Raw genomic sequence first — 27,840 nt, 5'->3', positions numbered from 1 at the left:
TAACTGTTTTGTGGTTAAGCAGCATGGTTTAGCGTGTTGTCTGAACCAGGCCAATGTGGTTAGGGAAGTCTGCCCCTAGTGGCTGAAGATGTTACTGCAGGATTCCACCACATGGACACATTTAAATTAATTTTAAGTTGTTGTTACAAAAACAAAGTAAGCCTGAGCCACACACCCCTAGGGCCACCTTTTCAGGGGGAAAATTTATCCACAGAAGAGCCCTGGAATGAAAAAGAAAACTGGACGTTGGCACAGAGCTTCACACAGGTGTTGCTCATTCGTGCTGGAACTGTCAGGGTTGAAAATCAGGAAAGAATTTCTTGCATCATCCCTTAATTGAATTATTGGATGATGAAACTGTGTGCAATGCTGTGTATGAAATGTATATAAAGCTGTACAAATGTAATGTAGGTGTGGTTGATGCTGTTCAGTCATGTTGTTACTGCTGGATGTGTTTTGTATGGAAATGTTATACGTATATACTTCAGTAAAATCTTTGCTGAAGAAAACTCTACGTGGTGTGAGTATTTTTCTTTCGGAGGGAAGGCACTCAGAAACCATGCAGGAGAGTCAAATGCTGAGAAGCTGCTGCTTAATCTCTGCTAAGCATTCCTAACACACCTTAGTATGCATGCCAAGGCTCAGGTGTCTAGGTTTTGTGGTCTTGGAGTTACAGTGTGGACCAACATCCCTCCTTTTTTTTATGATTAGAGATACATTCTTTCGACAGCTCCTGACTTCTGCTCTCGCCACATTCCCATTGTAGGTGACATCCCCAAATGGTCATTTCTTCCCATTCACACACGCCAGGCCAGACACTTGGTTTGTCATGACGGAATTTATTTTTCTGGGCATCTGCCCCACACACCAGGCATACGGTATTCTGCCCCCTGCCCCTTCCTACTTCTTCTCCGTTGCAATACTCTCCTTCCGCCCTTCGTAGTGGGGCGCACATGAGGGCTGACAAACAAGAATGCCACACGGGGCGATGTGGTTCATTCTCCATGATCAGTCTTTGGGGGGAGAAGCCCCTTTGCATCTTCTCCCTCCCATCCCAAAAAAAGAACTGTAGCCAACTCCACTCCCCAATCCCCAAAACCAGAAGTGGGGAAGCAAGGCGTGGAGCGAAAACAAGTAGACAGGGCAGGGGGGGGGGAAGTGCTTTGTAAGCCCCCTTGATGCAGTCCCTTTGGCCTTATCACGGTCCATCTGTAGCAAGTCTTATGCCAAGGTCCCAAAGAATCCCTCACAGGGGAGCCAGGTCTGCAGGGGCCGAGAGAAAGAGAGAGAGAGAGACAGAGAGACAGAGAGAGAGAGAGGTGTGTGTGTGTGTGAGGGAGGGAGGGGCTGCACCCTCCCTTCACCCCACCCCCAAAATGTCTACTCGTGTACATCCCAGATCTCGGAGAGCAGCGGTGGAAGTTTCTTGTCTTGAAGGCGCAAAGCAAAGACCTGCTCGGAGTGTACGCTGCTCAAAGTTCGCAGGCTCACCAGCTTCATCAGCATGCGTGGGAACATCAGGCGGTCCTAGAGAACGGAAGTGGGGAGAGGTGGCGTCTCAGTTTTAAGTCAGGCTACAGCTCCCATCGTCCCTGACCATGGGCCATACTGGCTAGAGCCGGTGGGAGTTGGAACGCAACATCAAACAGGTGGGCCAGAGGTTCTGCTGGAAAGCATTCCCTTTGATAGCAAACGTGGGCGACAGAGTGCCGATCCGTTTGGAAGCCAAACAGGACGACCCAAAAATAGGGTGGTGGTTTTGAAATGCTTGGGTAACTGTTCACTATTTAGAAATGCTGTTGTATTTTATTGTGTAATGTTTCTGATGTTGCAGTAAACGGTTTCCTTGAGCTTGGTTTTATCATGGAAAAGCGGCATACAAATAAACTGATGACGATTTCCCATCCCCTTAGGGAACACAGGAAGCTGCCTTCTACCATGTCAGATCATGGGTCCATCTAGCCCAATATTGTCGACACATTGACTGGCAGCAATGGCTGTCCTGGCTTTCAGGCAGGATTCTGTCCTAGCCCTTACCTGGAGAAACAGAGGATCGAACCGAGGACCTTCTGCCTACTGGGCCAGGTGTACAAAGCCCTAAACCACTTGGGATCAGGATGCCTTTTCCCATACCAACCTGCCTGGTCACTAAGGTCATTGGAGGGCATGTTCCTGGTGGTTCTGTGGCCCATTTGGAATCCACGAGAAGAGCCTTTAGTGTGGTGGCCCCTTCTCTGTGGAACTCCCTGCCCCTAGAGATCAGGCAGGCGCCAGCGCTAGGCTGCTTCTGGCACCACCTGAACACAATTCTATTTTGAGAAGCCTTCCTTAACACAACTGACCAGCCACTGTTTTTACTGGTCCTTGTTTTAAACTGAACAATTTGAATTTGCTTTTTTAATCTTCTTTCTTTTTACAGTTCATCCCTATGTTCACCGCTTTGGAATCTATTTTAGATACAGAGCGGTATATAAATATTGTAAATAAATAAATAAAGTGGGAGCTCTGCCACTGAGCTAGGGCCTTTCCCACATTGACTCTGTTCAGATGACACGCTAAGCCACGGTGGTTAAGCATTCCGAGTGAAACATTACAGCTTAGCGTTTCGTGTGAACCATTCCTAACCATGGTGGCTACATAACCACGGTTTAAACGTGCCCACTAACCATTTGCTACAAAAGGGTTCTTGGCCTAACCATGGCTTACTGTGTCACCTGAACAGGCCCAGTGATTCCCTTGACTTTACCACCCACCCATCCTCGGTATCCGCTGCTACTCTTAGGCCCAACACAGAGACCTGTGGGCGGTGGAGGAGGATGTAAGAACTGAGGGCCTCGATGTAGGGCTGCTGCAGTGCCTCCACAAGGCCGTGGTCCTGCACGTTGGGCCGGTCGGCTGAGAAGATGTTGATGGCGATGAGGAGGGCGTACTCGGCGTCGTCCAGCTGCAACTGTCGCATGGCCCGGGAGAATTCAAAGATGGGGTTGATGAACTCGACCTGCAGACCTGAGAGGGGCGGTGGGAAATGGAAGCAGAGCATCAGAGACAGGCTGCAGGTGCATCTCACAACACAGAGATGCTCAAAGTTATTTATTTTGTTTTTTGTCAGGGTTCCTTCTACAGTTTTATCTTCCCATTGAAAATTGTCCTTTTCTGCATTACTCAATCGGAGCAATTTGGTTCATACACAACATACTGGCTCATGCTAGCCTGTTTACTAATCTGCAGACCCCAAAATGCACTGGCTAGTCCTCATCTTGAGTACTGCCTCCAGTTCTGGGCACCACACTTCAAGAAGGATGCAGACAAGCCGGAGGGGGTTCAGAGGAGGGCAATGAGGATGATCAGGTTTCTGGAAATAAAGCCCTATGAGGAGAGACTGAAAAAACACTGCTGGCGCTGACTGCTAGCAGCTCTTTGGGTTTTCCGGCAGGGGTTTTATCTGGGGATGCCAGGGATTGAACCTGAGACCTTCTGCACGCAAAACAGGCGCTCTACCACTGAGCCACAGCGCCTCCATACTAGAAGGTTTATATATCCTGCCCTTCAGCTAAATTCCCAGAGCACAGGGCAAACATTAAGATCTCATAGAAAGGAACAAAAGAAATCAAACATTAACCAAAATAACAATAAATTAATGGAAACAGAGCTAGGCGCAGCAGGTAAGAACAATCTGAGACCACAGGGATGGCTGCAAAAGGAATTCCAAATACCCAGGTGGTCAGACATGCGCTGGAATTTTTAAGAAAATCTCTGCCAAGCAGCTGAAGGCCAGGAGAGAAGAATTCCACAAACTAGCCACGGCCCCAGAGAAAGTCCTCTCCTGTATCCCAGCTGGCCACGTCTCATCCACCAATGGGACTCAGAGATAAGGTTCCCCAACAGATCATAGGGAAAGGGCAGGTGGGTGTGGGAGGAAAGCGTCCCTTCTATTCAGGGCTGGGAAGACTTCAGGATTGCGTGATCTGATTTGTGTGGGTTTTTTTTTTAAATCAAAACCTCAAGATCCACTAATCAGAGCCTGGAGCAGAAGAGATAGACGTGGTTTGCACAACATGGTGCAGCTCGTCGTGGGTTATTTAATCCATGACGTGCCACGCTGCCCTCGGGCACCACTTTGCATAGCCAGCCCCCCCTTGGGGGTTGTTGTGTTTTGCTCACGCAGTGGCTGTGGGTTAGGCGAGGGTTAAACAATCCTTGCATAAACCATGGTATATTTGAGGTTGATGTGAGGGTTGTTTACCTTCGCATAGCCTATGCTCACTGGATTCGTACGACACAACAACCCCTAAATGGGAGCTGGATATGCAAAAATGCAGCTGCACATGCCCTGCACACACTGTAGCTTTTCCCCGGGTTCAATATCCCACGGGTAGGCTGTTGTGTTGTGCAAACCGGCCCACTCACTCCAAATTAAATTGTTTCTGGGGCCAGGGATTTCTTTTGAGCACCAGAACTGAGTGGAGCTGACAGACCTTCTGCACGGAAACTCACTCCTGCTTACCCTGCACTCCCCTTCATTGCTTTACTTCAGCAGTACAATCTAGCAGCGTGTGTGTGTGTGTAATTTTATAACCACTATTATTAACCAACTGCAAGTCACAAATCCTTGCGGATCCATATCATCCAGAAATCTACCCGATCTACCTTCTAAGTTAATGTAGACTAGGCCCAAGGTATCGAGGCTTTAAAGATCAACCACTAACACAGTGCAGCAAAGCGTTTCTAGGAACAAATAGGGACTTCCAACCAGAGACCAAAAATGACAGGAAACTTAGAGATCACCAAGCCACCTATACATCCTGGAAAGATTTATTCCATCAGGAAAGAACCTCCCCAGCACAGTGCAATGGGTAACCGCTGCATGTTAACAGAAGCAGGAAGGCAGAGGCTGAGCCAGGACTGAGTGAGTGTGTGTGTGTGTGTGTCTGAGGCAGACACCACCCTCTTTCACTCCCAAACACAAGACCAGGAATACAGAATCAATCCTTGAAAGAAAATCCTGACTGGATTCCACATCTCTAAGTGATTCCTCCACCCAGCTAGGTGCACAGCTGCAGAAAGAGGGCGAAAAATCCGTGCAAACTCTCGCCAAATGTGAAAACCCCGCCATCTTTTTTTCACTTGAAGCATGAAGAGATGGTTGTTGACGTGTGAAGAAATGAGTGGAGTGAATCACCTGCAAGGCAGGCTAAAACCTAGCCCCAGTTTCCTGGTCCCCCAAGGCAAAAGATCTGTCACCTTGGATACATATCAGAAATCCTCCAAAAGCAGTGCCTTGTTTTTAAATATATAATCACTCTACCACCAACCCTTTAATTTTCAGGGCTGCTGAGAACATTTTGGAAAAAGCATGGCTGCCATATATTTAGTCAAGATATCATTTCTTCAGGCCTGGGGGTCAAATCCAACACTCTGGGGTTCTTATTTATTTATTACATTTCTATACCGCCCAATAGCCGAAGCTCTCTGGGAGGGTCACAAAAATTAAATTCTTCTCCTGGCATTTATGGTTTCTTTGCTTTTGTGCAGATTTCCCCAGATTTTAAAAGGTGGAAATGCTTCCTAGTGACAGGCAGTAAGAGCCTTAAGTTAAATATGGTTATATTTTGGGGATTTGGGGCCCTGTCCCTTTTGCCTTTGGAAAATCCCAGGAACTTCTCCAAAATGGAATTCAGGTCTTGGTCGGAAAGGGGCTCAATACCCCTGCTGTACTTGATAAGAGTCTGCTCAAGCTTTGCTAATCTCACTGCAAAACCAGTGCTGGTGAGAAGATTTTTCTGAGTGGGGAGTTGGAACTCTGCTCAGGCACGCCGGGTACTGCGCAGCCCTGTCATTTTCATGCCTGTCGAGAAAGCCAGCAGGAACTGTTTTTGGCAAGAGTCTGGAGTTTTGCTAGTCTCACCCTGGAGGAAGAAGTGGAGGAGGAGGAGGCAATGACTGGATTTATCCTCCATGTGCATATTTGTGGCCTTTGCCAAAGTAAAACAAACAAAATATTTTAGGGAAAGAAAAGAAAGAGAATGCATTTTTCTTTAGAGAGATCTATCTAAGGTGTTCTGAATGGTGGATGGCTTAAGACAAGAATGGGCAGAAGGTAGATCTCCAGAGCTTTGGGATTTCAACTCCCAGAAGCCCCTGTCATCATGGCCAATGGTCAGGGATGCTGAAAGTCCAAAATATCCAGAGATCTGCATTTTGCCCACACACAAAAAAGAACTTGTCCATATGAGTTTAATTAAACACAAGACTTAAGTGTGTCCTTTATTTGTGAAATAAGAGGAAAATGGTTATACCCTAATGATAACTCAAAAATATAACTTTGGTCTTTCCCCCCGATGCTTGATTCTTCTGGCCTGGTGCACCAAGGAGAAGAATTTTCTGGGAGTAGCCCCTTCTGCTCCACACATACTTTGAACCTTCTCTCCTTCTACCTCATCTTTGCCTCTTTCCCAGCTCACCTGCACGGTGAAAGTCATCCTTGCTGTAGGTGAAATCTTTAAGAAAGGTAATGCACTGGGTCTCGTGGTTATAGCGCCGGGCTGTCTCCAACAACATGATCTGTGGAGATAGATGGTGGTGAGGTTGTGGGCCTCTCTTGAAAAACTGTCCAATATACACAGCAGACACATTTAGGCTACAATCCTTTGCACCTTTAGTCAGAAAAGGTCATGCTGGGAGTTGTAGGACTTTTTTCTGCCTGAACATGCATACAATTGCATCCTTATAGACTCACTGGATTTGAAACTGCTTTCCTCACACTTTCCCCCCTCGCTGAAAATGAAAGATAAGAAAATATAGAAAGACAGCTCTTTTGTTCTTTCCCTCTTTCTACATTAAAGAAAATAATATATCCTGCCTTTCCAAACATGGGTGCCCAAGGTGGCTAAAAAGAAGAAACAACTTACAATACAAAGAACAAAATACAGTACATTTAAATATCACAAACAAATAACTGCCCACATTCTGTTCCCATAGTAACTTCATGTAAGGCCTAGTTCTCACAGGGCTGGTAAACCTTTGCCTGGGTTAATACTACTTCAGTTTCATGTGACTGAACATGGCTCCATTTTTAATAAAATAAAAAAGACAGTTAGATAACTGCACATAGAAAGCTAGCCCACCAACTCTAGGCTAAAGCCTTCTTTTTCCCCGACATTCTGGTTTTCTCACTCTGTGACTGGGTTTGGACAACACAATAGTCAACAGTTGATTAAATAGTCCATGATAGACTAAATATTCCACTGTTGACTATTGTGTCGTCTGGCGGGGGGAAAACACGCCACGGTTGGTTATTTTCTAGAAATAGCCAACACAAATAATCAACGGTATGCAGAGTTATCTGCACAACCGTTGATGATTGTGTCATGTGGTAGGCTCCATAGATTATTTGCCCTGCCTACAGAGTTGAGAGGCAAGAACGACATAATATAGTCATCCGTGGAGTGGACTATAAGGGCAGGGTTGGCTTTTGTGTCGTCCGAATGCACCCTATGTGTTTTATGGAGCAGGGTTCAATCATGTGAGCCTCCACCTGCAGTTTCAGGTCGTACAGCCCAGACAAACCTGAGGGAGAATTAGGCCTCCTCTTTTGCTTCTGTTTCACTCGTGCACTGTCATTAATCTCAATTTGCATTCACACCTGAACTTCACCACTTGTTTTGTCAGCAAATTCTCTCTTTCTCTCTTTGTAAGCAGCACATTTGCTGCTGTAGGATTAGAAGCACAGAAAACTGCTTTAGACCAGAAGAGACAATTCTTCCAACTAGTCTAGTACTGTCTTCTCCTGAGTGGCAGTGGTTTTCCTGGGTCCAGGGCCAGCCCTACTATAAGGCAAAGTGAGGCGACCACTTCAGATGAAAGATGCTGGCTGGTGGGGGGTTAGGCAATGGCACCCTCCAAATTGTTCCTCTTGAAGTCTTCAGAAGCTTCTTGTGCTGGGAGGACAGAGCTCTGTGAGCCACACAACCCGTCCTGGGCCCCCTAAATTAACCTGCTGCCTCAGGGGTAGTGGAAGATGCTATCCTGTTGCCAATGCTGAGGTAAAATTCAACTGCCAGTCCAGTCAGCTTCTGTATGTGCACTGGGGAGGAGGATCCAACTTGTAATTTGCCTTAGGCAGCAAAATGTCTTGGGTTGGCCCTGTCTGGGTCTCAGGCAGAAATGCTTTCCTGTCACCTGCTCTCTGCTCCTTCTTACTGGAGATGCAAAACAGGCACCGCCACCAGTGATGTGGGGCAGAACATTTCCCATGCTTTATTTTTCAACAGCAAATGTTCCATTGCATCATTTCGCTAGTAACAATGAACAGCTGCCAACCGCAAATACAGTGTTATGCAAGTTTGGCAGTTTCAAAGTGGTAATGAACATTTTTCAGCTGACTCAGTATTCCCATAAAAAATCCAAGATATAACCTTTAAATCACATTAAAGTGTGCTTTACATATTTTTCCTCAAACGTTTCAGGTCAAATACTTACAGTGTATTGACACACTTATGTTTAACATGGTTGTTTACAAAATACAAGTAATATAAATATGCTGACCAAGATTAGGGCAGTGGTGGGGAATCTTGTAGGCCTCCTGAGATTTTGGCCTACAACTCCCATCATCCCTCATGATTGGCTATGCTGGCTAAGCCTGAGGGGAGCTGTAGAGCAAAACTTCTGGTGGGCCACAAGCTGCCCCCCACTCAGCTCTGATGCAAACTGCCCTAATTTGCATGGGAATCCCCGCCCCCAAACCCACATCACTATCCACCACTGAGGTTCCTCTTACTTATTACTACAGGGTCCAGCGGTGCTTCAGAGCTTCCTGGGCTAAGAAGGCCACACTGATAATTCCAGGATTGGAAGAAACGCTTCTAAGCATCTTAAGACTATAAGTTCGTAAGAACATAAGAAGAGCCCTGCTGGATCAGACCAAGGTCCATCTAGTCCAGCATTCTGGTGACACAGTGGCCAACCAGCAGCCCATGGGAAACCCACAAGCAGGATATGAGTGCAATAGAAACACCCTCCTGCCCATGTTCCCCAACACTGGTGTACATAGGTATATGGGCTCTGGAGATAGCATGTAGCCACCTGGAATAGTAGCCATTGATAGCCTTACCCGTCATGAATCTGTCCATTACCCTTTTCAAGCCATCCAAATTGGTCCCCATCACTACATCTGGTGGAAGTGAATTCCATAGTTTAACTATGCACTGTGTGAAGAACTCTTCCTTTTATCTGTCCTGAATCTCCCACCAATCAGCTTCATAAGAACATAACAAGTGCCATGCTGGATCAGACTGAGGGTCCATCTAGTCCAGCACTCTGTTCACACAGTGGCCAACCAGCCATCGACCAGGGACCAACAAAGCAGGACATGGTGCAACAGCACTCACCCTCCCATGTTCCCCAGCAACTGGGATGACTCCCACTGGGTGCTAGTATTATGAGAGAGGGAGAAAAAGGTTTCCCTGTTCACTTTCTCCATACCATCACAATTTCGTACACCTCTATCATGTCTCCCCTCACTCACCTTTTCTCTAAACCAACCGAAGCTAAATTAAAATAACCTAAACTACGCTAAATAATCCTAACTATTCTTAAACTATGGGTTTTGGAGAAACATCTTCAGCACTTGCTCACCTCGATGGTGGAGGCCTTGAGTAGCGCAATCTGGTCTTCCCGAGAGAGCTGCAGGAAGCCGGGCACCTGCTTGGCAAAGTCCACAATCTCCTGCACCGAGATGATGGCCAGTTCCGTGAAGTGGGCGAAGCGCTGTTGCCGAGCCTCCCGGCTGTTGGGGTCGCTGCCCATTGGCCAGGGCTGGTGGGTGGCAGGAGGGGCAAAACAGACATGGAAGGAGAAAAAAAAAGGGGGAGCAAGGTTGGTCTGGGGAAACACGTGCACAGCATGGCCTTCTCCAACATGATCCCAAGGGTTCCCACTCCTCAGAACTTATGATCTCTTACACACTCCTTCTAATCCAGAAGACTACAAGAGCTGGGTGATTCCCTCCAAACAAGATCCAGGAGACTTTCTGTCATCTTCAAATCCCCTGCTAATTTTCCTTAACCATCAGGATTACTGTTCTCCTCCCCCACCATCCAAAGGATCCCCTTCTGGGTACATTTTCCTCCTGACCCACTGGGAGGGGAGGAAAATTGGAGGGGTCAGAAGAGGAATGGAGTGCAAATCTAGACATCTGAACCCCAACCCCTCCCAACCCCAACCCCACTCCCCTCCTTCCCCCAGATCCTTCTCCCCTCCATTGAAGCACAGACCTCTTTTGGAATAGGATTCTTGGTTATTTGCAAGGCAGAATGGAATGGAGGCGGGGGTTGGAGAACAGATATGCTTCAATGTCAAGGTGGGGGTGAAGCGGGAATTCCAGGGAAGCTGAGCTTAACACATGGATGTGTTTTTGAACAACTCCATAGCTTAATAATAATCTAAGATACGAATAAGACTTTTCCCCACACCTGCAGCTTCTCCACTACTCTGAGAAATATCTCTGAGACATTTCTCCCCCACTTACCCCTGCCTCATACAATTTATTTATTTTGATTTCTATCCTGTCTTTCCATCCTACCCAAACCCACACCCCCAAAAAGGCACTGAAGGTGGCTAACAATACAGTCCAGGTTAGCAAAATCTCAAATGAATGAAAACCCAATTAAAAACGCAGCAATAAATGGAATCGCCAGCAACACAGTGTGTCATTACCGTGACTTTGGGCTGGTCGCTGAAGCTCCTCTTGTTGCACTGCTGTTGCGCTGCCACCAGCTGCCGGATCATGCCCTCCTGCTGGGGCGTGAGCGGAGCTGGCTCGGGTTGGGGCAAAGCAGGATCGCAGGGCAGAGGAGGCACTCGGAGGACCTCGCCTCCACCCCCCTCCCCACCTGATGCCACTTCCCCCTCCTGCTGCTTCCGGATCTTCTTCTTGCGGATCTGCTCTTCCGACAGAACACCTGGAGAGGCATGGGGAGGGAGGGGGTCAGCAAGAGCGGAGGGATCACAGAAGCATATCCCAGAGCTCCTGCTACACTAGAACGCTCTCAGCCCACTAAAGAACGGTGTTCCATGGCCGTGGAATTCCCTCCCCAGAAAGATTTGCCAGCTGCCATCATTACTATATCTTTATGACTCCAAGCCAAGCCCATTCTGTTTGCTCAAACTTTCAACTGCTTTTGGATTGCAAAATAAAACTATTGTCTATATTTTGAAATATACCATGCATAGGACTGCACCCTTATTTTGCTTTTATGATTGCTTATTTCTAACATGGTGTTGCTATCTTAATCTGAAGATTAAGATAGTGGAATGGTGAGTTGTAAATCATAGCTGCACGGAAGGTAGATCTGGATCTACTGGCAGGTTTCTGGGTGATTTGCAGTAGATCTGATAGGATTCCTGACCTCCAGTTGTTTCACAACAGAAGCAACAAACTGATCCCGCCTCCATCCTAAATAATTCTGCTAAAATTTATTTTATTATATTTATTATTATATTTATATACTGCCTTTTTTACCTCTTACAAAGAACCCAAGGCAGCTTACTGTTGTTTTTATACTGTTGTTTTTAATGTTTGCGATGGTTTTTAAATTTTGTATATTTTTTTAATGTTTACCATTTTTAACTGTTGTAAACCGCCCAGAGAGCTTCGGCTGTGGGGCGGTATATAAATGTAACAAAGAAATAAATACATTACGTAGTCTTCCTCCTCTTCTCCCTTTTCATCCTCACAACAACCCTGTGAGGTAGGTTAGGCTGAGTCACAGAGCCAGTGACTGCCCCAAAGTCACCCTGTGAGCCTCATGGCTGAGTGGGTAACAGGTGTCCTACATTGGATAGCTCCTTTAGCATTCTGACTGAAACCCGGAGCAGATTCACCACCCTACTGACATCAAAGCCACCAGCCTCCACTGGATCAGAACCAAGCCCCAGCTGCACCACACCGGGTCTCAATGAAGACCGGTAAAAACCAGGAAAGGATCTTTGTGTGGGAGGACTGGGAACTCCTGCAGTTCTGGTTCTCAAACAAATTCCTGGGCTCAGGATTCTTTGCATTCTAAGAGTAAAAGAATTACTGCAACCTTCTTCTCACTGGCCTTCCTTCTTCTCACATCAGTTTGTTGGTTTCTGTTCACCACTCTGCTGCTAAGATCATCTTCTTGGCTCGCTGCTCTGACCACGTTACTCCACTTCTGAAATCTCTTCATTGGCTTCCAATTCACCTCAGAATCCAATATAAACTTCTCCTGTTGACCTACAAAGCTTTTCACAGTCTAGCTCCTTCCTATCTTTCCTCTCTCATCTCACACTATTGCCCCGCTCGTGCTCTTCGCTCCTCTGATGCCATGTTTCTCACCTGCCCAAGGGTCTCTACTTCCCTTGCTCGGCTTCGTCCATTTTCTTCCGCTGCCCCTTACGCCTGGAACGCTCTTCCAGAACATTTGAGAACTACAAGCTCAACCGCAGCTTTTAAAGCTCAGCTAAAAACTTTTCTTTTTCCTAAAGCTTTTAAAACCTGATTTTGTTCTGACTTTTATACTGCTAGTTTTACTCTACCCTGTGCCTGTTTGGTGCATTCTCTTCCCCTCCTTATTGTTTTATTATGATTTTATTAGAATGTAAGCCTATGTGGCAGGGTTTTGCTATTTTATTTTATTTATTTATTTATTTATTTATTATTTTATTACATTTATATACCGCCCCCCACCCGAAGCTCTCTGGGCGGTTTACAACAATTAAAAATAGTAGACATTAAAAGTATACAAAAAATTTAAAAAACATAAAAACAGTATAAAAACAACAACAGTATTCATTTAAAACAACAATTCTGGAGTTTATTGTTTTACTCTGTACAGCACCATGTACATTGATGGTGCTATATAAATAAATAAATAAATAAATAAATAAAAACAGTAATAGTATGTTTTTTGCATCAGACTTCAATCGGTGGATCTCGGGGTGCTAGTATAAAACCAAAGTAGATGCTGCAAGCCTGACACCCACCCCCACCCACCCCCCACTCCAAGCTCCCCTCGCCAGTACTCACACTCCTCTCGCATGCCGGCCTGTCGGCACTTCTTCAAGCGGCACTCCTGGCACTTCCGGCGCATGTACATGTCCATGTGGCACTGCCCGCTGCCCTTGCAGGTGTACTGTGCCCCCTTGATGAAACTGCGCCGGAAGAAGCCCTTGCAGCCCTCGCAGCTGAGCACGTTGTAGTGGAATCCCGAGGCCTTGTCGCCGCACACGCTGCAGACCTCGTCGCCCAACATCTTCGGGGCGGGGCCCTTCTTGCGCTTGCGGGCCGGCTCCTCGGCTGCGGAGGGAAGGTGGGGAGGGGTGCGACAGGGAACAAAAGTGGCTAAGAGAACTGGGAGACCCACACCCTGCATGAGCTGGGAGACCCACACCCTCCTCTTAATCGCAGGAGCTGGCTAAGACAGGGGTGCAGAACCTGGGGGCCGCATCCGGCCCACCAGGAATTCCAATCCAGCCCTCCAGGGTCTATTTATTTATTTATTTAGAATATTTATATACCGCTCCTCATTGAAAAAATTTCGGAGCGGCGTACAAGGTAAAATGAAAATAAAAACAGAATAAAACAGTTAAAACAAAATTTAAAAAGAAGCAAAAAACAACAACACAGAAATCCAAGGCTGCATGTTAAAGAAAGGCTTCTTGGAATAAAGATGTTTTCAGGAGGCGCCGAAAGGAGTACAAAGTTGGAGCCTGTCTGACCTCCAGAGGCAGGGAGTTCCACAGGAGGGGTGCCGCCATGCTGAAGGCTCTTCCCCTGGTGGATTCCAATTGGAGGATGGATCTAGGTGGAACCACCAGGAGAAGGCCCTTGGATGACCTCAGTGACCGGGCAGGTTGGTAAGGGAGAAGGCGCTCTCTCAGACGGTTCCACAGACGGCGACACCCTCTTCTCCTGGCCACAACCACCAATCGTTGATTGGTTTCCTGGCTTTTGAGCAGGTCCCCCCCCCTCCATTCTAAATGCTTGGAACGACTCTCCTACGGTTCAGTTACCAGCAGTAAGAGCTTTAGGCTCAAAATATGCTGGTATTTTGGCCCCGCCCTTTTGGCTTCGGCCCTGAACACCACTGGAATGCAGACCCTAAGAGCTTTTTCAAAATGGACTCTGGCCCTCCAGCCGAAAGAAGTGCAACACTCCTGCCTAAGCAGTCTAGGACTAGACAGAGTATCTGAAGGACCAGCTCTTTCCGTAAGGATCTGCTCAACTGCAGAGACCTTAACATCAGAGGCTCAGCTCTGAATGCCTCCAGCTTCTGTGGAGAGGGGAGGGGCTATAAAGGGAGGGCCTCTTGATAAAGGGAGACTCCCTTATGTACCTCTCTCCGTTCTTCCATTCACCTGGGAGCAAATTAGATGGCCTTCATGGACTAGGTTAAAAACGTCCAGTTCTTCTGTTGCAATAGCTCTTTTAAAGGTGTTTTAAACAAATTCTTTTAAGTAGTTCAGCAGTTTCTAAACTTGCTGCGAAAAGCTGCAGTTATTATTCATTTACACGGTATTTTGTGAGTGCTCAGGAAAAAAATCTGTAAGCTGATTTCAAAATTTCATATTGAAAAGCAGGGTAAACGGAGTACATCTATTGAAGAGATGGTAGACAAAAGACTGACTCCCCCCCCCCAATATCTGTCACCCTTTTATTGTCTTTATGAGGGCTAGATGCAACTTGATATTGACAGATACAAATGATTTTCCTTGTTATAGACAGATTAAGATGTGGTTTTTGCCCAGTTTGGGATAAACTGTTTTACTGGTTTCCCCCCACCCCACATGTTTAACAACAGATGATGTGTTAGATCAGCCTTCCTCAACCTACTATCTTTCTGGCGCCAGGTCAAGACTTTCCTCTTTGCCCAAGCATAGGGCGGCACATCCTAATTACCCACATGTTTAGTTTTTAATCGGTTTTTAATGCTTTATGTATGTACTGTGTTTTAGAGTTTTAAATTTTGTATACTTGTTTTTACCTCAATTTTAGAATTTCTGTAAGCCGCCCAGAGAGCCCTGGCTATGGGAGCGGTATATAAGTATCATAAATAAATAAATAAATAAATAAACAAACCTGGGGCGCTCCAGATGTGTTGGACTGCATCTCCCAGAATGCCCCAGCCAGCAGAGCTGGCTGGGGCATTCTGGGAGTTGTAGTCCAACACATCTGGAGCGCCCCAGGTTGAGGAAGGCTGTGTTAGATGATGTGCTGTGGAATGTTAGATCATATATATGATCTAATAAAATTCAAACAAATAAAATAAAATTCAAATAAATAAATACACACACTCCTGCCCCAAATCCCAACTGCACCTTTAGTGCTCCTCCCAACTATCCCCATGACAGGCCAGTCCAGGCTGCTGGTGCCTGGGCCCAAGCCCTCCCCATTGTTCCCCTCACCAGCGCTGTGGGTAGAGCTCTCTCCATCATCTGTGCAAACCACCTCGATCTTCACAGTGCTGTGAGAATCTGACCTGGCCTCCGACCACTCATCTTTGACCTGCGAAGCAGACTCCCCATCTTCTGTTTTTAAAAACAAATGGAAAGAAAAGTGAGGGAAACCAGGAGTTAGTTTTCGAACAGCCCACCCCCGTTGTCCGGCTGGTCGTGGGCTGACATTTTAAGGTTGCTCAGGAGCTGGCTTACCTAGTGGTAACTGAGGTTCATCGGTGCCCGTTTTGGCCATCTCAGGGCGTCAGCCACAGCAGCATTGCATAGCCAGCCCTGGGAACCAGGCAGACAAATAAAGAGGCAGTTCAGCTAACTCAGCAGTTCCCCTTAGCTCCGCTTCCTCACTCCTCTTCCATCTCCCTGGGAAAAGGAGAAAAAATCCAGCCATTTGCCCTCTGTCATATTTGGTGGGAGGTGCTTTAACTCCAGTCAGATCCTCTTCCTATCACTTAATTATTTCAGGTCTCTTAAGGCAGGCTTCTCCAACCTGATGCCCTCTCGAAGTATTGAACTTTAACTCCCATCAGCCCCTGCCAGCATAGGCAATGGTCAGGAATGTTGGGAGATGTAGTCCAAAAGATCTGGAGGACATTGTCTTAAAGGGCAGAGAAAGAGCAAGTCCCAACGTTGCCTCTGCTTCCTGTTACCTACCTGTGCCCTTCTTGCCTGCACCTGTTAGTTCCTGTGAGGCCTGGCCAAAGACATTGTTCCGCCTCAGGCAGCACAAAGGCCTGTGCTGTCTGAGGCAGAGCAGTAAATTGCACACCCTTTTCCAAGATAAGGTGCATAGTAACAAGTTATTTTCGTGCCTGAGGCAGAAAAAACATATTAATGATAATAATGATAAAATTATTTTATATTCTTACTCTCAGTGCCTCTCTCTGGGAGGAAAAATAAAATAAGAATGAATTAAATGACTAACATTTTCCTGCCCTTTCATAACGTCTCCAAAATCAGCTGCATGAGGCAGGTCGATGGCTCTTAGCTGCTACGGCTACATGGAATCTCCATATTGGGAGGAGACAAGTATACCACTGTATTACAATTGCTGGGGGCAACTTCATACTCTGCTCGTGGGCTTCCCAGAGATCTCTGGTTGGCTAACATAGGAAACAGGACACTGGAATAGATAGGCCCGATCCAACAGAACTCTTTGGTCTGATCCAGCTGGACTCCTCTTATGTTGTTCCCTCCTATGCCAAGGGTGAAACACCTGTGGGCCTTAAGCACATGAACCCTTTGGCTTAATTACAAGAGCTCCCTGAAAGAGATCAGTTTAGATCTCTGGCAAGAGTGATCTCTCTCTCCCAGCCCAATGGGTAGGGAGGAAGAGCAAGAAGGAGGTGTCACAGAGAGAGAGAGAGAAAGGGGTGGCCCCACTCACTCTTGGGTATGGCCCCACCCACCAAAGGGAGGGTCATAGCTCAGTGGCAAAGTACCTGCTTTGCATGCAGAAGGTCTCAGGTTCAAATCCTAGCATCTCTAGGCAGGACTGGGAAAACTTCTGCCTAAAACCCTAGAGAGCTGCTGCCAGTCCGTGTCAACAGTACAGGGCTGGATGGACCAATGGTCTGACTCAGTATAAGGCAGCTTCCTATGTACCTATGGAATGCAGCCAACAGCAGAAAAAGAGTTCCCTACTCCCGTCCTATGTCAACATATTTCTAGAGCGCTCCTCACATGCTTTCCTTCCCAAAAGCTATCAGTTTCAGTTTATTTATTTCAGTCATGGACCAGCACAGCAGAAAACATCACCAGTAATACTATTAAAAAAAACCATAAAATGCATACAATAAAATACATACATAAAAACATAGCAGTCTCAGCCTGAATCTAAAATGTTATTGATGAGCAATCTTTTCCACAAGGGGACAGACTGCTTTTTGGCTTCTCTTTATCAAAAAAACTATGGTACCTATTTATCCACCCACCTATAACCTCATTTCTTTACTACCTGTCTCTTTTCCCAACCTCTGCCCACCCGTTGCCTCCTACACACATTTTCCAAATTTTCACTGCCCCCCCCATTTTATATATCCCCCCCCCCTTCTCACACACAATCTCACCTTTCTCCCCACTATGGGGAAGAGATTCAGCTGGTTGGGAGCCACATAGCAGGATTTCTGGGGGCGCAGCAGCAAGGCAGTGGAAGGGCAGGTGGCCAAATAAATCCGGGGACAAAGCACAACCTGAAAGGGGAAAAGGAAGCAGGGGTGAATAAATCCCACCCCACCATTCTCCCTTACATCACCCTTCTTACACATGTTGAATAGACAGGACTCCCACAAAGATGGACATTCACTTCTCCAACATACATTATTTGACTGTTGAGGATATTTTGTATATTCAGGGGCCCTCAATGGCATCAGGAGATAAGTTACGCACACAGTGGTGTTCGGGGCTAGCTATAGGGGTCTCGAGATTCTTGGGGAACATGCACAAGAACACATCCTTTTACTTCCAATGAATCTATCTCTAATCACTCTCATCCTTTATTTATTTATTTATTACATTTTTATACCGCCCAATAGCCGAAGCTCTCTAGGCGGTTCACAAAAATTAAAAACCACGAAGAGCATAAAAACAACCAACAAATTTAAAACACACATACGAAATACAATATAAAAAGCACAACCAGAATAAAACCACACAGCAAAAGTTAATATAGGTTAAAATATGAGATTAAAACAGAAAAGTTTAAATTTAAGTTAAATTAGGTGTTAAAATACTGAGAAAATAAAAAGGTCTTCAGCTGGCGAAAGAAAGAAAACAATGTAGGTGCCAAGCAAACCTCTCTGGGGAGCTCGTTCCACAACCGGGGTGCCACAGCAGAGAAAGCCCTCCTCCTAGTAGCCACCTGCCTCACTTAGGGGCTCACGGAGAAGGACCCCTGTGGATGATCTTAAGGTCCGGGCAGGCACATATGGGAGGAGGCATTCCTTCAAATAACCTGGCCCCAAACCGTTTAGAGCTTTGAATCTTAATACCAGCACTTTGAATCGGGCCCGGACCTGGACTGGGAGCCAATGAAGTTGTAGAAGGACTGGCGTGATATGATCTTGCCAGCCAGTCCCTGTTAGTAAACGGGCTGCCCTGTTTTGTACCAGCTGAAGTTTCCGGACCGTTTTCAAAGGCAGCCCCACGTATAACGCATTGCAGTAATCCAATCCTTCGTTGTTCTATGTCCCTAATGAATAAACGCAGAGTAGAAGCCAAAACCTTGATCAAAAGCATTGCACCAAAGCAGTAAACTAAACAAGAACAGTTACCACTCTCTAACCATCTCCAAGAACAAAAGCATGTGCAAAAGTTTAGCTCAGCTGTGTTATGTGGCCCTGAGCACCCATCCTTTGAATCAAAGTGTAGATTCTTCACCCTTTCATGCACAATAAACCCCCTCCCATTGTATCAATCAGGTTAATTGAAAACTAGGTATTCTCAGCTATACTGCACAGAATTATTATCCTAACGTGTGATGGTGACTGTAGGGAAGCTGATGGGAGCAAAAGTTTACAGTCTTGTGTAAGTTCGCCACATGCTGTCTCTGTCACTGCTGGGAATGAGTGAATGGCCTTCAGTCCAGCTAACTAAATAGCTTGTATTGCTATTAATACACAACATTTACATAGCACTTTTTTTGTGAACCACTCAGAGAGCATCAGCTATGGGGCTGTATAGAAATATAATAAATGAAATGAAAAATGAAATGTTCAATGCACTTTGTGTGCATTAACTTAAAACAACCCCATAAAACAAGCCGGTGTTATTATCATTCCCTCTTTTCCCAAAGTTTAGAGGTGAGCATGGATCCTTAGCTAGCTAAAACTCTAATGGCTGGGGCAAGGAGAGGAATAGACCCCTCCAATGAAGTCTGAGCATGGGTGGCATTTTGAACAAGAGCACGCCTCCCACCCACTGCAACATTTTGTTGCAGGCCCCACTTTCTTCCATACTGCAGATGGGTGGGTAAGGAACTGAAGCTGAGAGAGAGCGGCTTGCCTAAGGCCATCTGGTGAATTCATGGCAGATGTGAGATTCACACCTGGGACTTCTGGATGTTTCTTAGCTGTCAACACAAGTACTTAACAGGCATTAAGCAGGTTCTACTTGTCTGTGGCCCTCAGCACCATTTTGAGGGACTCAACCATTTCCCCCATCAAAAGCATCTGTCTCTGCCTTATGGGGAGTTCATTTAACACCCCTTTTCATTTTCTGACTGCTCCAGCTGGTGGGGGCTAGAATCAGGACAGATGGCATAAATCTTCCCCCACCGCAAAGGGAGCCAGAATCTAAAAGCCAAAGCCAACCCTTCCTCCTGTGATCATCTGCTTTGGAAGTTGTTGCGGTTTTAAACCCCCTAGGGCAGTCTTCCCCAACCTGCTGCCCTCCAGATGTTTTGGACTGCCATCAGCTCAGCCGGCATGACAAATGCTCAGGAATGCTGGGAGGTGTCGTCCAAAACATCGGGGGGGGGTGTTTAGAAGGCTGCCCCAGAGACCCACATAGATCCTTTCCGTGCCCGCGCTACGATTAGGAGACCCTCGGAGCTCCAGGGCGCCGATCCTCTCACTCAGGCTGCATTCCGACACACAAAGCCCCCTTGAACACCATGGGGCTTACCTAAGAGTAAACACGAATAGGATTGCGCAGTAAATGAGCGGCTGAGATCTTCTCATAAGCGTGCGGGGGTGGGGTGGGGGCTTTACTTCGCAGATTTGGACTCTGTTTTTCCGGGGGTGTATACGCTCCTCCGGGGGGTGGGGGTGCCCAGCGATTCCAGCCCTTACACAGCAGACCTCTCCCCAAACCTCGCCACTGCCGCCCTACTTTCGACCCCCTTCTTTACCTCTCTCGCTCTGCTGCTGCAACTTGCATTAAAAAAAAGTGAAAACACTGTTATCGCACACAGGAGCCAGTCGCTTCCGGGAACCCTTGCTGGGCGTCACTTCCCTTTCCAGCTTGGGAAACCACCCCTTCTCCAGCAGGCGCCTCCTTCTACTCCCGTGTCGCGGGTGTTGCACAACCGGGGACGGGAGTGGGATCGGCGGGTTGGGCCGCTGAAGAAGGCGGAAGCCACAGCAGCAGCTAAGGGACGGAACAAACACGACGTTAACTCCATGTCTAGGAGCTCCTTCTTCTTATTTTCACTCTAGAGTAGACACAAGGGGCTTGATCCGGATCTTAAAAGCTGCCCGGCGCGCGAAATTCTGGATCGGGTCCCCTGCACCTACTCTAGAGTAAAATTAAGAGCCAGATGTACCTGCTAGACACAGATGTAAAGTCATGTCTGCTTGGGCCGGAGCAATTCTGAAGCAGAAAGGGGGTGGTGGTGGTTGCAATTCTTTTAAGGCGCCATCCTATACATGTTCAGACAGGGAGAAAAAGACCTACGCCTCCCAGCATTCCCTGGCTGGGGAATGCTGGGAGTTGTAGTACTCCCCCCTCCCCGCCCCGTCTGAACATGCATAGGATTGCGCACTTATTTCATTTAGACGCACACGGGAAGATGGTGGATTTGATGGACTCTTCTCTCCTACCCACTCCAACCCGCTCTGAGCCAAACGTTTTCCTAGACCTTCACCCAGAAGAGGGCAAGACCGACACCCCACCCCACCCCCTGCAAGTAATTTGTTGGACTCCTGTGGCTGCTTACAGGAAAATGCACTTTTTGGCCACATCTTCTTGGCCCGCCGCTCTGACCATGTCACTCCACTTCTGAAATCTTTTCATTGGCTTCCAATTCACTCCAGAATCCAATATAAACTTCTCCTGTTGACCTTCGAAGCTTTTCACGGTCTAGCTCCTTCCTATCTCTCCTCTCTCATCTCACACTATTGCCCCGCTCTTGCTCTCCGCTCCTCTGATGCCTTGTTTCTCACCTGCCCAAGGGTCTCTACTTCCCTTACTCGGCTTCGTCCTTTTTCTTCTGCTGCCCCTTACGCCTGGAAAGCTCTTCCAGAACACTTGAGAACTACAAACTCAATCACAGCTTTTAAAACTCAGCTAAAAACTTTTCTTTTCCCTATAGCTTTTAAATATTGAGTTTGTTCTGACCCTATACTGTCAGCTTCACCCTACCCGGTGCCTGTTTACACTTCCCTGTGCCTGTTTGCATTCTCTTTCCCTCCTTATTGTTTACTACAACTTTATTAGATTGTAAGCCTATGCGGCAGGGTCTTGCTATTTACTGTGTAATCTGTACAGCACCGTGTACATTGATGGTGCTATATAAATAAGTAATAATAATAATAATAATAATAATAATAATAATACTTTTCACATTGAGTTATACTGAAGCACAAACTGGAAATTAAGATAAGGGCCGAAAAGAGACATTACTTTACATCTAGCAGCTATGTTTTTCTCTTTTCTTTAAATTTCCGATCCGGATCTTGAAAGCTCCCGTACACACATAGAGCCCTGATCCAGATTAGGGGACTCCGTGCTTACTCTAGAGTAAAGATAGTGTGTGTGTGTGAGTGAGAGAGACAGCTTCTAGATCCAGATTTAAAGTAATGTCTCTTTTGGTCCCAAGCCTGCAACAGTAAGGGTAAAATCTTATGCATGTTTACACCGGGGGAGGGGGGGGAGCATGCAACTCCAGATTCCTCCAGCCAGCATATCCAGGGTATAGAATTAATCTAGCTGCACCACTGTCTACACGCGTGTGTGTGTGTACACATGCATACTTGCCAAATGGCAATACTATACACATCTGATGAAGTGACTTTAGCCCACGCAAGCTTGTGTTAGTCCTCACGGTGTTATAGCTGATATGGCTGTTGTATCAGAGAAAACATTTAGGATGGGAGAGATAATGTGAAATATATTGTCATGAATCTGTCAGAAATTTGGTAGAGCTCCCCGCACCCAACGCACTTTGCCCATTCTCTGGGTGGCTCCTTGCACTATTTTCTTCTAGTGCCGCCACTCCCTCCAGAGCTCTTGACAGGTCACTTGGGCTGTCACCACCCCGAATAACGTAGTGTCATCTGGGAACTGTATTCCTTTATGAACAACTTAAAAATACCAGTCCCAGGCAGCATGGACAACGGTCAGAAATGGGGTGCTAGGTTGGAGAAGAACTTATTCCTCTCCTGTTTCTTTTTTCTTCTTCAGAGGACCTGCCCTGCCTTTTTATCCTATGGGTGTGTGGGGCAGAACTTACATATTTTAGCAATCTTGACTTGGGGCAGGAATGTGTTTCTGTTAACAGAATATAACGTATTTTGGCTGGTACATTGTGTAGAAACGAGGGCTCAAGTGCCAAATGAGAGATTATTTATTTATTTATAAAAACATTTATATCCCGCCCTATATCACAAGGATCTCAGGGTGGCGTACAGATAAAATCATACATATTAAATAGAACAATAAACATACAATTCTAAAACAAATTAAACCATTAACATATTAAAACCAATATGAAATTTTAAAACAGAAAAAAATCCAATTAAAACGAGAGAGTGTGCAAGCTGGTGGATTTAGCCATCAAAGGCTTTGTTAAAAAGCCATGTCTTAACCTGGCACTGAAATGAAGCCAGTGCCGGTGCTAGTCGGGCCTCCAGAGGGAGGGCATTCCACAGCCAGGGTGCCACAACAGAGAAAGCCCTCCCCCATGTCCCACCATAGCATATATCTTGTGTTGGTGGGGCATGGAGAAGGGCTCCTCCGACAGATCTCAGGTCTAAGGCAGGCAGATATACCAAGATTATGGCAACCAGCTTGATTGGTAACTGGCAAATAGAGGGAGAAAACGTGGAGGCAGTGACAGACTTTGTATTTCTGGGTGCAAAGATTACTGCAGACGCTGACTGCAGCCAGGAAATCAGAAGACATTTACTTCTTGGGAGGAGAGCAATGACAAATCTTGATAAAATAGTTAAGAGCAGAGACACCACACTGGCAACAAAGGTCCGCATAGTTAAAGCAATGGTATTCCCCGTAGTAACCTATGGCTGCGAGAGCTGGACCATAAGGAAAGCTGAGCGAAGGAAGATAGATGCTTTTGAACTGTGGTGTTGGAGGAAAATTCTGAGAGTGCCTTGGACTGCAAGGAGATCAAACCAGTCCATACTCCAGGAAATAAAGCCAGACTGCTCACTTGAGGGAATGGTATTAAAGGCAAAACTGAAGTACTTTGGCCACATAATGAGAAGACAGGATACCCTGGAGAAGAGGCTGATGCTAGGGAAAGTGGAAGGCAAAAGGAAGAGGAGCCGACCAGGGCAAGATGGATGGATGATATTCTGGAGGTGACAGACTTGACCTTGGGGGAGCTAGGGGTGGCAATGGCTGACAGAAAGCTCTGGCGTGGGCTGGTCCATGAAGTCACGAAGAGTCGGAAGCGACTGAATGAATAAACAACAACAAAAATTCCCTCAAGTATCGAGGTCCCAAGCTGTTTAGGGTTTTAAAAATCATTACCAACACCTTGAATTCCAACCGGAAGCATATAGGCAGCCAGCGCAATTCCTTTAAGACCCGCATTATGTGGTCTCTATGAGATGTCCCAGTTAAAGGTGCAATCCTATGCATGTTTAGACGGCAGGGTGGGGGGACCACATACAATTCCCAGTTGGCTGGGGAATTGCTGGGAGTTGTAGAAGGGTTTTTTTTTTGTCTAAACAATTCATAGGATTGCACCCTATGTCTTTTACAGTAAGAGAAGTGCCCTCCAATTTTTATTCAAGCCTTGACAAAATGCGGCAAGTTATAGCTGCTTGGTTCAAGTATCTTGCAACAATTCCTTGGGATCGCAGTCTCACTGGAGGGCAAGAGTTGTGCCAGCTGCCATGCAGTTCATGAGTCCAATGTACATAGTCACCACACCCATAAACATACCTTTAGTAACCATTGCCATTTAAAAACATAAGTACACCAGATTCCCATATTAGTCAATCAGATGCCTATAGGAAATGCCTATAACATAAGAAGAACCTGGCTGAGTCAGACCAAAGGCCAATGTAGTCCATCATTTTGTTTTTTTTTATTATTATTATTTATTTATTTAAGGATTTTTATGCCGCCATTCAGCCAAAAAAGGCTCTCACGGCGGCTTACAAAAGTATTTCTTGACAGTCCCTGCCCACAGGCTTACAATCTAAAAGACATGACACAAAAGGAAAGGGGATTGGGAGGGAGGAGGAGGAGGGGGAAAAGGAAAGCAAATTCAGGCACTACAATCTTAGTTGTAAAGTTCAGCAGTTACAGTTGACAGCAGGAGGGAGGGGGCTCTCAGCTGGAGCTGGACCCAGGCACGGTGGAGAGGTGCCTGGCTGCTGCTTCCTCCCTCACTGGTGGCCTCTGCAGAGACAGTTGGCAGCAGGAGGGAGGGGGCTCTCAGCTGGAGCTGGACCCAGGCACGGTGGAGAGGTGCCTGGCTGCTGCTTCCTCCCTCACTGGTGGCCTCTGCAGTGACAGTTGGTAGCAGGAGGGAGGGGGCTCTCAGCTGGAGCTGGACCCAGGCACGGTGGAGAGGTACCTGGCTGCTGCTTCCTCCCTCACTGGTGGTTTTGTTGACACCGGCTGCCTGTGGTAGGGAAGCCTACAAGTACAGGCAGTAACCCTATATACACCAGTTGCTGGGGAACATGGGCGGGAGGGTGCTGTTGCACTGCGTCTTGCTCGTGGGTCCCTGGTCGACAGCTGGTTGGCCACTGTGTGAACAGAGTAATGGACTAGATGGACTCTTGGTCTGATCCAGCAGGGCTCTTCTTATGTTCTTAAGTAGTAAAAAAATGGCTACAAGCAGGAGTTGAGGGCTAATACCTCCCCTGAACTGTTGTTCCTTAGCAACTGGCATTCAGAGGCATACTGACTCCGATCTTGGAGCAATTATATAGCCAACTTATCTATTAACCATTGATAGTCTTCTCCTCTATGAATTTGTTTTCATCCTCTTTCCAAGCAGACCGGGTTTCTGATCATGAAGGTCTGCTGAGAAGCCGGGTGTGCAGGGATGCCGGGGCAGGGCTTGTATGTGTACTCATGTCCCCATACCCAGTTTAGCCCTACACACGAGCTGACATGCAATTGAAGAGGGCTTAAGTTGGTGGCTGTCACCACATTCTGTGGTAGGAAATTGAATAGATTGGCTATATATGGGGAGAGTATAAAAGCCGAGCGGAATTTTCAGGCCTATATAGCTTTGGATTATCAGCTTGGTTGTCCAGAATAGTTCAGATTAGGATGTTCCATTTTTAAAAAGCAATGTGTTACCCCAGCCTTCACCAGCATGCTGCCTTCCAGATGTTTTGGAGGACAATTCCCAGAATTGCGGACTATTGACTAAGCAGCTGGCTGGGGTGGATGGAAGTTGAAGTCCAAAACATCTGGAGGGCACAAGGTTGGTGAAGGATAGTCTAGGCCTATGCTTCAGTACTTCCTATGACATGAGACTCAAAAGAGCAGAGAGCAGCATGGATAAGCGAGAGGTGTGCACACCTCAGTTTTAGTTCTTCTGCCTCTTCAACCTACCATGTTTCCTAAAGCCTACTTTATTGACACATATTCCAGCCTTCCCCAACCTGGCTAGGGCATGCTGGGACTTGTAGTTCAAAACATATGGAAGACAGCAGATTGGAAAAGGCTGTTTTACAGCCTGGAAGCCCCCTGATCCCAATCCTTGGGTTGAGGCTGGTAGGCGAGTTGGTCTAGCATTGTGTTATTACCATTGAGTCCATATGCCATCTTGGCCCTGTGGGGAAGAAGAAGGACCGAGGGGACAGGAGCAGGCAGAAGTAACATCGGGGCCTGCTCCTGCTGGACTCTTCCCCCCCCCCCCCACAGGGCAAACTGCCATCTTGGCCCTGTGAGGAAGAAGAAGGACCGAGGGGACAGGAGAAGGCAGAAGTAACATCGGGGCCTGCTCCTGCTGGACTCTTCCCCCCCCCCCCCAGGGCAAACTGCCATCTTGGCCCTGTGGGGAAGAAGAAGGACCGAGGGGACAGGAGCAGGCAGAAGTAACATCGGGGCCTGCTCCTGCTGGACTCTTCCCCCCCCCCCCACCCACAGGGCAAACTGCCATCTTGGCCCTGTGGGGAAGAAGAAGGACCGAGGGGACAGGAGCAGGCAGAAGTAACATCGGGGCCTGCTCCTGCTGGACTCTTCCCCCCCCCCCACAGGGCAAACTGCCATCTTGGCCCTGTGAGGAAGAAGAAGGACCGAGGGGACAGGAGCAGGCAGAAGTAACATCGGGGCCTGCTCCTGCTGGACTCTTCCCCCCCCCCCCACAGGGCAAACTGCCATCTTGGCCCTGTGGGGAAGAAGAAGGACCGAGGGGACAGGAGCAGGCAGAAGAAACATCGGGGCCTGCTCCTGCTGGACTCTCTCTCTCTCTCTCTCTCTCTCTCTCTCTCTCTCTTTCTTTCTCTCTCCTCCCTCCCTCCCTCCTTGACTCCTTTTCCTTGTGTGTCATGTCTTTATTAGATTGTAAGCCTGAGGGCAGGGACTGTCTTTTTTGCTAAGTGTAAGCCGCTCCGAGAGCCTTTTTTGGCTGAGGAGCGGGGTATAAGTATGATAAATAAAATAATAATAATAATAATAATAATAATAATAATAATAATGCAATGACACTTTAATTGTGTGCGTGTGTGGGAGTATACTGGAGTAGACCCTTTATGTTTAGATGTGCATTAGAATAAAATAATGAAAACTATCTGCACGCTAGTACTTTATTGCTCAGTGTCATATTTTTCTGGCTTTTCCACTGGCACCTGGAAAGCTGGGCACAAGGCTGATCAGGAGTTCATTGGACTCCCCACTTCCAGCCATCCCCCATCGCCTGTCCATCGACCCGCGAGACTCATCTGAAGCCTACCTGTGTGCTGGTGAGCCACCAGGGCCTCCTTTCTGAGCTCCCCCTCTCTCAGCCACTCCCTCCTCTCCTCCCCCCCTGCTCCCTCCCATCTGCTGCCCCTCACTCCTATCCGCTCCTCCCTCCCCATTCCCCCCACCCCGCTGGTTCAGCAATAATATGTTTCAATGCCAGCTGTATCATTTGTGTTTATATATCCTGTTGCTGAGCAACACAAAGTTCTTCTCATAGCTCCTGTTGCTTAGCAACAAAAAGTTCTTGTTCGGAATCTCCATTATGCCATGCATCACCTTAGTGTTTTATAGATAGATAGATAACAAAAGGTTCCAGCTGAGAATATTAATACCTTACTACAGATTATTTTCATTTATAGAAGTGTGGCATAGTGATAACACCAGTATTTTGTAATCTAGTGCCCTCCACCACCCCCATCAACTCCAGCTGGCATGAATTATGGGTGTTGCTGTCCAACATATCTAAAGGGCACCAGGTTAGGAAGGACTAATTTAGTGTGTCAGACTGGGATTGGGGAGACAGCTTCAAAT

At 46.9% G+C, this 27,840-nt stretch overlaps 1 protein-coding gene across 3 annotated transcripts; it reads right to left on the bottom strand.

Annotated features, from left to right (window-relative positions):
* Window positions 1-819: 819 nt before the first annotated feature.
* Window positions 820-20,392, bottom strand: NR1H2 (nuclear receptor subfamily 1 group H member 2). 3 transcript variants are annotated; one of them, XM_063137738.1, is made up of 10 exons: window positions 20,324-20,392; window positions 17,544-17,666; window positions 15,673-15,837; window positions 15,427-15,549; window positions 13,049-13,318; window positions 10,714-10,958; window positions 9,634-9,813; window positions 6,462-6,561; window positions 2,798-3,006; window positions 820-1,527 (listed from the first exon to the last, which is right to left on the bottom strand). In XM_063137738.1, exons 3-10 carry the CDS (start codon window positions 15,710-15,712, stop codon window positions 1,381-1,383), a joined length of 1,314 nt encoding a protein of 437 aa, XP_062993808.1. In that variant the 5' UTR covers window positions 15,713-15,837; window positions 17,544-17,666; window positions 20,324-20,392; the 3' UTR covers window positions 820-1,380. The 3 variants fall into 3 exon arrangements, with proteins under 3 accessions (XP_062993808.1, XP_062993809.1, XP_062993807.1); XM_063137739.1 differs by lacking the exon at window positions 20,324-20,392 and adding an exon at window positions 20,098-20,275 and having other exon boundaries at window positions 15,673-15,750; XM_063137737.1 differs by lacking the exon at window positions 20,324-20,392 and adding an exon at window positions 20,098-20,274.
* Between the last annotated feature and the right edge of the window lie 7,448 nt (window positions 20,393-27,840).

This window comes from Elgaria multicarinata, chromosome 11, assembly GCF_023053635.1.
Source record: "Elgaria multicarinata webbii isolate HBS135686 ecotype San Diego chromosome 11, rElgMul1.1.pri, whole genome shotgun sequence".
In the NCBI taxonomy this organism is placed as follows: Eukaryota; Metazoa; Chordata; class Lepidosauria; order Squamata; family Anguidae; genus Elgaria; species Elgaria multicarinata.
Note: the sequence above shows the minus strand (reverse complement) of the source record. Positions and strands in the feature narration are given on the sequence as shown.

Bases quoted from the DNA above. Each gene is read 5' to 3' on its own strand.
- NR1H2 (XM_063137738.1), bottom strand. From the start codon at position 15,712: ATGGCCAAAACGGGCACCGATGAACCTCAGTTACCACTAG. The intron at 13,319-15,426 runs GTGAGGGGAACA...TTCCCTCCGCAG, and splicing joins GAGCTCTACCCACAGCGCTG to CCGAGGAGCCGGCCCGCAAG. The intron at 6,562-9,633 runs GTGAGCAAGTGC...CTATCTCCACAG, and splicing joins TCAAGGCCTCCACCATCGAG to ATCATGTTGTTGGAGACAGC.